The 11,369-nt window shown below is 45.4% G+C and overlaps 2 protein-coding genes and 1 pseudogene across 3 annotated transcripts in view; 1 reads left to right on the top strand and 2 right to left on the bottom strand.

Annotated features, from left to right (window-relative positions):
* The window catches only part of LOC140353894 (uncharacterized), a 23,030-nt gene extending 18,191 nt beyond the window's left edge, over positions 1 to 4,839 (top strand). For both annotated transcript variants that reach the window (XM_072438667.1, XM_072438666.1), the window contains exons 6-9: positions 332 to 621; positions 1,280 to 1,371; positions 1,446 to 1,581; positions 2,818 to 4,839. In XM_072438667.1, the coding sequence (XP_072294768.1) occupies positions 332 to 621; positions 1,280 to 1,371; positions 1,446 to 1,581; positions 2,818 to 2,843 (544 nt within the window). In that variant the 3' untranslated portion in view covers positions 2,844 to 4,839. The remainder of the gene's footprint in view (positions 1 to 331; positions 622 to 1,279; positions 1,372 to 1,445; positions 1,582 to 2,817) is intronic.
* palld (palladin, cytoskeletal associated protein) overlaps positions 1 to 11,369 on the bottom strand; it is a 457,154-nt gene that overhangs the window by 242,093 nt on the left and 203,692 nt on the right. The gene's annotated exons all lie outside the window — the stretch shown is intronic.
* LOC140353522 (uncharacterized) lies at positions 4,976 to 11,265 on the bottom strand (annotated as a pseudogene).

Here is an 11,369-nt window from a genome sequence, read left to right as displayed (position 1 = left end):
AGCAACACATGACAATAGATTTCGGGAATCAATATTTATCCTGCATACATTGTTGTCAAATTTGCAGATGTTTTTCCGTAATTTGACTTTATGTCTAATTATAGATACTAACCATGTAAGTGTTTGTTTCAACTATTTATTTGTTGTAATAATATTGTACAGTGAGAAAAGGGTTTACTGGGATCATCCTGCTTCAGGGTTTTTGTGTCTGTGGTGTAGAATAGTTTAAATATTATAGTTTGTGACATTTTTCTGTAACAACAGTTTAGTTCCAAGCTTAAAACACCCATTTTCAAATGTTTGCTGCTAAACTAACTTTCCATATATATAGTGCATATGAGGATGAGTACTGGATGGAGAGACTGCTGCAGGAGGAGGGCGAGCTGATGGGTGCAGAGATCGGCGGGGGTGATTTTTTTTTGGACCCTTTTGAAGTGCCACAACAGCAGCGTAACAACCCGGGGTTCACAGAAGAGATGGACCTAGTGGCTGTGGACGATGACGAGGAGGAAGAGGAGGAATATGAAGAGGAGGAAGCTGAAGAGGACGACGCTGAAGAGGAGGAAACTGAAGAGGAGGAAACTGAAGAGGAGGAAACTGAAGAGGAGATCAATGAAGAGTGTAGGATATTTTCATTTATATTTTAATCTAAAGATGTTTTTATTTGGCCCCAAAAAAAAGATATTTGCGACACATTGCGACTGTGATTAGATTTGAAATAACTTTAATAATCAACAACAATCAATTCAATGTTCATCGCTCAAATTTGAATGCATATGTTCGTAACTACAGAGTTAGATTTAAGACCCATTAGAGGCAGGTTATGTATTTGTTTGATTTAATGTCCAATGTGCAAATCTATTGTAATCGTGATCTTGGATTTCATTTTTGGAGGTACATACAATACTGTCTGATTTAGTAAAACAACAGTGCAAAACATCGAGGATACATGGAAATTGATGATACAATAAGATGTAAAAGTCCTGTATAATTGTCAAATCTCCATCCATCCATCCATCCATCCATTTTCTACCGCTTGTTCCCTTTTGGGGTCGCGGGTGACTGGAGCCTATCCCAGTGACTTTGGGCCTTAGGCGGGGTACACCCTGGACAGTGGCCAACTTGTCGCAGATTGTCAAATCAAATCAATTTATTTTTGTAAGGCCCAAAATCACAACAACAGTCGCCTCTGAGGGCCGAATCAACAATGTCTGTGGTGGCGATGGAGTCCTGAATCTATTGTCTCCCATTTTGTCGTTCTATATTTCTTGTGTTGTAGATGAATCTGAGCCCGTCTTAATCCGAGTGCGTAACTTCCTGGTGGAGAGGATGGGCTTCGAGAAATTCACAGAGGTCTACAACAATTTAAAGGTTCAGGTCATTCTCACTTACTTTCATTGAATGTAACTGGACACCTGAAAGCAGCTTGTTCTTTCTTATCGAAGGCACTGATTGTAGAGGAAGATGAGAATCTTCTTAATCTGAGCCCCACTTTGGTCCTGAGCATTTTTGGACCGGAACACCAGGACCTCTTTATGTCCACCCGGCACCTGGTGTTGTGCGACTGGGCCGTCCGAAGAGGTGAGACTCCAAATGAAACTTTTGAACAAATAAATAAGCCATGTGTAATGTGCAGGTCTATTGGAACACACAATGATCAGCCTGAACCCAAATGTATCCCATATTATGACAATACCCCCAACCTAGTGTTCAAATGTGTCTTTACCACACGATACAGCCGTGTCAGAGCTGAAGCGTTGAATCATTTCAGTCTTTTATCTGCCCCTTTGTGTTGGCACACTTAAGTATATTAAAGGGGTTAAATAGATCTGAAATACTCAGACAGAACTTCTTCATTCTCTATAGTTCGCACTGTCAAGTCAGTCAAGACATGGACGACATGAGCAGAACTGTTTCTCTAATATTTGACAGTTCTCCCTCAGTCTGTTCACCTTGTTTGTGCTTTTGGTTCTGTCTTTACTTTCTTTGATACAATAGTATGCATAAAGCTAATGAAACAGCTCTCAAAAAATGTGGTTTTCCTGATCAGCCATTTTTAAGTTTTTAGTTATTTGGTATTTCACTTGCATTTTTTGTTGAGGGAAAGAACGAGCTTCTGCAAATTGAAAGCTTCTTGAATTGGCCAATGTAAAAAGAGGCCGATAACAAGATACACAGAATGGACTGCACGGTGGCACAGTTGTTAGATATCCTGCCTCACAGCAAGAAGGTCCTTGGTTTGAGTTTTAGATCCGATAGGGCCTGTTTTCCACCACCTTGTTTTCAAAGGTTTCCTCCAGGTTTCCTCCAGGTTTCCTCCAGGTTTCCTCCAGGTTTCCTCATTTTCACTAAAACATGGACAATAAGACTCGCCTGTAAAAGTCATTCTCAGTAAAGGTCGACTGGGCAGCATCAAAAATCAATCAAATCACTTTATTCATCCCAGAGGAGTAATCCAAGCACAATAAGCAGTTCAATTAAACTCAAAGGTCACGGGGTCATTATCAGTTTGAGGCGGGTAACAGCTCTCAGGACAAAAGTCTCCTCCTTCTGTGTCCTTGGGCATCACAGTCCAGTTCTCCATTTGGCTTTTACCTCTGAGGCACAACCCTCTACCATAATCTAGACTTGGAACCATCATGTGACAAATTGTGATGGCTTTATAAACAATGACACTTTTGAAACATAATTATCATTGGTTTAATCACATTCTATTTGAGTTCTATTTGAAGCAGCAGATGCACTTGACCTCACTGAGAGACTGTTGTTCTGTTTACATATAAATACAATCTGACTCTCTTCTCTTTTTTCTTGCAGATGATCCATTTGATAATGATGTGTAACACTTTGGACAATCTGCCTGCTCTGTATCGTCTTCCCGACACACACACTTTGGATCTGTGCATGAGGCGTCGTGCGTCCGTCATGTTTGAGGCACTCGCATGAAAAAGGGCAGAAAGGGCAGATAGTCAAGGTGTTTTTCCGACCGTGACTATCTACGCTCTGTCTTCTCATATCATCAGATCAGAAGTGCATTAAGAAGTCTGTGTGTCTATGACTAACCAAAGTTGACTCAAGGTTTAGAGCAAATATTTATGAATGTCCCATATGTAAACGAATGACACTACCTTGTCCTGGAGTTAAGTTTTATGTGATTTTTATGTAACAGTGGCTAACTGATGGGCTAGAGTCAGGGTGTTTTCATTTCAATGACTTGTTTAATTTACTGTGAGAAGACTGGAGACCCTCTCCTGCTTAAAATTATGTCAAATTATCTGTCCATCCATCTTCTTTTGCTTACCCGGGGCCGGGTCGCGGGGGCAGCAGTCTAAGGAGGTACTCCCAGACTCCCCTTTCCCCAGACACTTCCTCCAACTCTTAAGGAGGAACCAGAGGGTCTTCCCTGGGGCCTCTTCCCCGTGGCACATGCCCAAAACACCTCCGCAGGGAGGCACCAGGAAGTATCCAGAACAGATGCCTGAGCCACATGAGCTGGTTCCTCTCGACGTGGAGGAGCAGCGGCTCTACTCCAAGCTCCTCCAGTGTGACTGAACTCCTCCCCTTATCTCTAAGGGAGCGCCCAGCCACCCTGCTGAAGAAACTTTTTTCGACCGCTTGTATCGGCGATCTTGTCCTTTGGGTCATTACCCAAAGCTCATGACCATAGGTGAGGTCAGAACGTAGACCGACCGGTAAATAGAGAGCTTTGCCTTTCGACTCAGCTCCCTCTTCACCACAACAGTCGATGCAGCGACTGCATCACTGCAGCTGCTGCACCGATCCAACTGTCAATCTCACGCTCCATCCTTCCCTGAACAAGACCCCGAGATACTTGAACTCCTCCACTTGGGGCAAGGACACCCCACCCACCTGAAGAGAACAAGGACCCCCCACCCACCTGAAGAGAACAAGGACCCCCCCACCCACCTGGAGAGAACAAGGACCCCCCACCCACCTGAAGAGAACAAGGACCCCCCCACCCACCTGAAGAGAACAAGGACCCCCCACCCACCTGGAGAGGGCAAGACACATTTTTCCGGTCGAGAACCATGGCCTCGGATTTGGAGCTGATCCTCATCCCAGCCGTTTCACACTCGGCTCAAACCGTCCCAGTGCAGCTGCAGGTCCGGGTTTGATGGAGCCATCAGGACAACATCGTCAGCAAACAGCAGAGATGAGATCCTGTGGTCCCTAAACCTCAGTCTCTGCTTCCTCTTCGGAAGACGTGACTGGGATTAAGGAGGTCCTCAAAGTATTCCTTTCACCGTCCGATGACATCCCCAGTCGAGTTCAGCAGGTCTCCATCCGCACCATAAAAGGTGTTGATGAAGCACTGCTTCCCCCTCCTGAGGCTTTGCCAGAATTTATTTAGGGCCGAAATTTGGGTAGAAGCTTTTGGGGAGGTGTGAGTTGAAGACCCCTGCTAACTAAGGGCTCCACAAAAGTGGAGTGGAGTGTCCCGCCCCTTTCAAGGAGGTGGGTTCCAGAACTGTGCGTGGAGGTCAGGCCGGCTATATCTAGTCAGTACCACTCAACCTTCTGCAAAAGCTCAGGCTCTTTCTCCCCCAGCGAGGTGGCGTTCCATGGTCCCAGAGTCAGTTTCTGTGTCCAGAGATCTGGCCCCTGCTGTCAATTGCTGGCCAGATCTCGCTGCACCGGCCCCTTACATATCCTCCTGCTGGTGGTGCTTTCATGGGAGGACGGCCAAATTATCTGCGAAAAATGTAATTACCGGAATGATCTGTGAGAAGTCATATTTGCCATTATTGGCCGATAATTATTAGTGACTGATATTAATTGTGCATCCTTAAAATAAACAAATCCCATCCATGATTTTTTTGACAAAGGATATTGTTGTTGTTGTTGTTGTCGTCAGAAATTGTTGTTGTCGTCAGAAATGTTCGACTTTCCAGACTCATCCACGTCTGCGTCCTCGTCCCACTGCTGATAGGCCAAACCTTTTTTGGGGAGACTTTTACCCCGTCGCCATCAGGCTCCTGGTCCTGATCTCCAGCTGGGCCACTGTAGTATTCATCTGCAAAAAGAACACTTTTGCAGAGAAGCAGGAACCACAGTTTTCTGACCTTTCATAACGATGCCACCCTCAAACATAAAACAAACTATTGAACAAGAACAGGACCAGAGAGAGAGAGAGAGAGAGAGAGAGAGAGAGAGAGAGAGAGAGAGAGAGAGAGCAGAAAACAAAAAATAAAATTAATTTAATTAAACTAAAAAATCAAGGCACCCGTAAGCCCAACCAAACGTCCCACTTAGTCCATATTTCTTCAAATGTCTCCATTTTCAGTTCAATGCCGAATGTGAGTTTTTCTAATGTAATGTCTGTCCAGTCCTTTATTGTCAGTGCAATTTGTGTCGTCCATTTTTTTTAATGGCCTTTTTAGCCGCTGCCAAGAATTATGTTCCAAGAGTAACTGTTTATTGTGTCCATGGCAGAGGTCCTCAGGCCCAAGTACATAGTCCCAAAATCAGGAATGGCAATGTCAAAAACTGCTTGTGCATCTTTTGAACAGAACCGTCCCAGAATATGTGATAACGGTTTGGCTTCTTGCTGCCACAATTTCTCCAACAGTCTGCATTTCCTTGTGAATAATGGGCACTTTGATCTGGTGTTATGAAAAAACGTGATATATTCTTCCAACAAATCTCTCTCCAAATGTGATTTTGTCGTCCTGCACAGGGATGTACAAACATCTCTCCACTCCGTCAATGCAAGACCACTCTCTCCCTCCCACTTGTTTTTAATATATTTAGTTGAATAACTTTCCAGATTAGAAATGCATTGATATAATTTAGATATAATTAAAGTCTAAAGGATAAAGTCTGAAGATTAAAGTCTAAAGATTAAAGTCTAAAGATTAAAGTCTAAAGGATAAAGTCTAAAGATACCAGCAGCCAAAAAATACCAAAGAAGAAGAAGAAGGCAAGTTAGCCAAAACAGCAGACAGCATACAATGAAATGTGTTTTATGTGATCTGTGGGGGAAAATATTCACGCCCTGGGGTCTGGATGCCCTGGGGTCTGGATGCCCTGGGGTCCTGGATGCCCTGGGGTCTGGATGCCCTGGGGTCTGGATGCCCTGGGGTCTGGATGCCTGGATGCCCTGGGGTCTGGATGCCCTGGGCTCTGGATGCCCTGGGGTCTGGATGCCCTGGGGTCTGGATGCCCTGGGGTCTGGATGCCCTGGGGTCTGGATGCCTGGATGCCCTGGGGTCTGGATGCCCTGGGCTCTGGATGCCCTGGGGTCTGGATGCCCTGGGGTCTGGATAACCTGGGCTCTGGATGCCCTGGGGTCTGGATGCCCGGATGCCCTGGGGTTTGGATGCCCTGGGCTCTGGATGCCCTGGGGTCTGGATGCCTGGATGCCCTGGGGTCTGGATGCCCTGGGCTCTGGATGCCCTGGGGTCTGGATGCCCTGGGGTCTGGATGCCCTGGGGTCTGGATGCCCTGGGGTCTGGATGCCTGGATGCCCTGGGGTCTGGATGCCCTGGGCTCTGGATGCCCTGGGGTCTGGATGCCCTGGGGTCTGGATGCCCTGGGGTCTGGATGCCCTGGGGTCTGGATAACCTGGGCTCTGGATGCCCTGGGGTCTGGATGCCCGGATGCCCTGGGGTTTGGATGCCCTGGGCTCTGGATGCCCTGGGGTCTGGATGCCCTGGGGTCTGATGGTGTAAATCCAGCTCGGAGAACAGTTGTAGGAACCCAATAAACTCAGACTAGAAAAAGTGGGAAGTGTCCCAACTGAGGAAACAAGGACTGACCTAAGATTAAACCGAGACTTGACCAGGACCAAACCAGGACTAAACCCCCTTCAGAACAGCTTTACAGAGTGGTATATTTTGTCTCCGCGCTCCTCCTGTTTACTACTCCAACACTGCATGTACTCCTACTTCAAAAATACTAGCTAACCCTTCACCTACTTGTAGAACTATTTGTTATTATAACACAATGGACAAAGGTCCCACATTGTAAGCTGTATACAACACTTCATATTGTGTAAAATGTTCTGTGTATTAATATTTGTTGGGGACATTATGCTTTAGTTTGACTTTTAAATACACCTGGACACATTTGCAATTGGTATTTCTAATTTTATGACCTAAAAGTGCACTGGCGGTTTGGCCACATGCTTGTCTCCATGGAGATGTTACTACATAGCCAGGAAAGTTCCATAGTATGGCATTAAACGTGTCTATGTGCAATAACGGGTGTTTATTGCTCAAAAACATGAATTCTTAAGTGCGACTCTCCACAGATCCGACCTGTAACTTAAGCCTGGTGTTATCCCCTGCTCCTCTCTGCGGCGATAGAGGTTTAATGCCATATTTTGGAACATTTTAGGTAAATAATACCTCCAAGAAAATAGTGCTCTCGTCTAGTGCAGCCATTAGCCGTCAACACAAAACTACACTTGTCTGTTTTTGAGGATGAAACAACATTATATGATGGTTAAAATGTCCAAACAAGTCATATATGTCACCCTTAATTGTATTATTAACTACATTTATCCTCTACTGGACTTTCTCCTTAGAAAGTCCAGTACAAACTGCTCTAGAGAATTGCTGTAGCTAGCTCAAGCTGCCAAAACTACAAATGATCAGCAGAAAATTGATTACTTCTAAATATATATTGTTTTGTTTTAGTGCTTGAATATTCTTATTTTAGGATCAGCTATTGTTAAAGTTTCAGATGGAGGGCAAGGGACAGTATAACTATGGGAGATTGAGTTTTTTTAAATAAATATCAAGAGAATTTGTTGGGTACACAAATTAATCTTACGACTGCTTTGGTTGTTTGTCAGCTTAATAAATCAAATCAAATGTATTTATAAAGCACAATTCATACAAACTGCAATTCAAAGTGCTTTACAGTGTTTAAAACAATTTTTTTAAAAAGTAATAAAATAAAATACACAGTGCAGTTTATAAAAATGTAAAACAATGTACATCAGAGTAAACTAAAGAATAAAAATAATGTATTTTAAAATATTAAAAACCAGGTAAAATTATGTCAGTCGTAGGCGCGGCTAAACAAAACAGTTTTTAGCTTGGATTTAAACACAGTCGGGGCGGGGCCTGTCTCACCACTTAAGATAAGATAATATATTCCTTTATTGTCCCACATGGAGAAATGTCATTGTTGCAACGCAGGTAGATATAGAGGTAGATACAGAAGAAAAGAACAGATCACTTATAGGAAGTTTGAAAAACACTTTCAGTAGAAGATTTCTTATAAACAAAAACTCCCATAGACAAAACCTCCCATTTCCCAACAAGGGATGGAGGGGTAATAAAGTAATAAAGATAAAAATAAATAAATAAATAAAAACATAAATACATAAATACCATTGCATGTGATCACGACAATAATTGCACATGAATATGTGTCACGACAGCACATGGATTGCACATGAATAACTTCAGGAAGGCTGTTCCAGACTGTGTGCAATTCGCTTAGATTTGCATTAGTGTAGTTCCTATGCCACACCACAAGGAGGAGCTCTATCATCTCCGCACCTGGGGCGTCCGCTCGAAGTAGAACTGTTTCCTGTCGCAAAACTGAGCATGACATGGACAATGAAAGATGTTTGTCTTTGTTACAGAATAAATATGAATGAAACTACACTTCGAGCCTCATAATTGAAGTGTGCAACATGTGGTCAGAACCTTCTCCTCAGCAGCAGCTCCAGCCTTCTTCAGCTCTTTTTGCAGCAGAGCGTTCTTGACCTTCTCAGCGTTGAGCTCCACTCTCAGTTGGTCAGCGTCCATCCGAGCAGCGGTCAGAAGAACGGGGTTTCTCAGGAGCTCTGAGGTCGAAGGTCGGCACAACGGGTCAGGATCAACCATCAACTTGAGTAACGACGTAAACTCGGGCGACAGATCCTGGGGCATGTTTGGCACTTTTCCCCGTCTGATTTCGTGCCATTTGTCTCCATTTGTGGACAACGCCTCTGCTCCCGCTGCACTCACGACCGTCAGAGCCAGACCCAAGATGTCGGCCTTCGTCAGGTCACTGTAGTCCTCCTGCAGGACCTCGTTGGCCAAGTATCTGCTGTCGCCTTCTTCCACATGAGGGTCGTTCACGCGCGTCACATGACCCAAGTCACCGATCTTGTAAACGACGTTGGTGGAGAGTTGGTCCTATTCGTCCAAGTCTTCACAACTCAAAGCAGATTTACGGGAAATAAAAATATGACTGGGTTTGAGGTCCATGTGCACGAAGCCCGTGGCGTGGATGTAGCGCAGGTCTCGCGTCACTTGCAGCAGCAGATCTTTGAGAGCCGCTTCGTTCAGGTACGACTGGCGTCTGTGGTTCTCGGACACGGCGTCGGCCAGCGTCCCCCGTTACAGTGCTCGTTCTGGATCAACATGTTTTATTCATCTCCAAAGCTAAAACAGAGAAACTACAGGACAAACAGCTCATTGAGGCAGATGTCTGCTAGAGGTCTCTACACACAATCAGAGAATAGCCCAGTCAGCAGAGCATAAGAGTGTTGATATTAAGGTTGTAAGTTCAAGCCCTGACAGGTGCCATGATTTTATTATTTGTTTTGTCACTGATTGTTTTAAATCAGAACACCAAGATGTACCATTTCATGAAAAAGTGAATATAACTAAATGCCACCTCTGCTGTTCTGCTCAACGTTTTTTGGAGGGAGGAGCTCTCTCAGAAGGCAAAAAGGCTGTCTTTGCCTTTGGAGGGTCACTGTCTGTAACTGCATAAAACCACATCATCACCACACATTTGGCCCAAATGAACCCCCCTCCCTTTCTTTTGGGGCTAAGCCCCGGATGTTTAGAATGTCTGGCTCCGCCTCTGGTTGACACTTTACTGATGATTTTTTGATTTAATGGCAATAAATCTTGAAATACACGTAAGAGCTGGGAAAAACAAAAAGACAGTGTGTAAATGCTAAATGCCATGCTCTTACACCTCAGCAAAACAACAGAAAAGTTAGCTTGATATGATATCGTAATTAAAGGTCCCATAACATGCAAAATCGACTTTTCAGAGCTTTTAACCTTCTTACATTGCTATTTGTGCTTCATATATGTCCAGAGTGTTTTTTTGATTGATTCCCGCAGTGTTTAGCTTTAGTACAGACTATCTCCTTTCCTCCAATCTCCAAACTGACGGGGGGTGTCCACAGGACCGCGTCATCATCCCCCCTCACCCTCATCCTCCCCCCTCTCCACCCGCCTCCCCCTCCCGCCTGCCGCCTCCCGCCCCCATCCCCCCGGCTCCGCGCTGCTGCAGGCTCGTCTCCCCATACAAGCTAAGGAGTTTTTCTGTGAGGGGGTCCAAGGTCTGGGTGATATTTCTTAACTATTATGTTAAGGGTGTTGCACAACCCTTATTATTATCAATTATATACTTAGGATAGACTACGAAACGTGGAAAAAAAGCATGTTATAGCACCTTTAATACACATCAATGAACTGAGTTTAGCACCAAACTAAAATAACATGAGCTTTGGTTACTCAAAATACAACAATTGTGCTTCTATGTAACGTAAAACGGACCTTGTGCCTCTTCAGAGGGGCAGCAATACAAAAAAAACGTGTCAATTGTGCTCCGTTATTACCTTTCCTTTTTGCCGTTTTTTAGCGTCTTTTTCTGTCGAGTTATTTCCAAGTAGTTCTTCAAAATAAACCTTCGAACCTTTTCAGTTTGCCAACCGCCATAAAACCCCAGAAGGAGTAGGTGGTGGTAGTAGTAGCAGTAGTAGTAGTAGTAGTAGTAGTAGTAGTAGTAGTAGTAGTAGTAGTAGTAGTCGGGGGTGAAGGGGTTCAAAGGGGTTCAAGTTCACGAGGGGCTTTTGCTGCCGCTGCATGATGTCCGTCAGGGCCTTTCCCAATCGGTCCGTTTTGAAGAGCTCCACTCTGACCTTAGACGTCTGAGCTCTGGACGGTCAACTCTTTGGCGTGTGCAGCGTGTGGCGCAGCGGCAGCTTCCTGGAGGTCTCGTGCGGCGTGTCGGGACAGGCCGGGACAGGCCCTCGTCCTCCGGAGAGTCTCCAAAGAGCCGGGACGAGGCGTTCCTGGGCGACGGGCGCGGCGGAAACCAGAAGCCCAGGCCCTCCTCATCCTCCTCTTCCCAAGTGTCCGCGGAGCGATCCAGCGCGCCGCCCTCCGACTGCAGGCGCGCCGCCACCGGGGAGTCCATCTCCGTGTTCACGTGGTCCATGGGCACATGAAGTGCAGCTTCTGCCGCAGAGGCGTTCCGCGTGTGGCCGAAGCCTGACATGTTTGTGACAAGTCCTCAACGTGCGTGGAACAGAAACGCGACAAAAGCGGTGTGAACCGGTCCGGTAAAGTGCGCTCCCGGAGAACCACGCCCTCAGACAGTCT

Source organism: Eucyclogobius newberryi, unplaced genomic scaffold, assembly GCF_026437365.1.
Source record: "Eucyclogobius newberryi isolate DKJ021-1_F unplaced genomic scaffold, fEucNew1.0.hap1 SCAF_9, whole genome shotgun sequence".
Taxonomy (NCBI): domain Eukaryota; kingdom Metazoa; phylum Chordata; class Actinopteri; order Gobiiformes; family Gobiidae; genus Eucyclogobius; species Eucyclogobius newberryi.
This window is presented reverse-complemented; position numbering and strand designations above follow the sequence as displayed.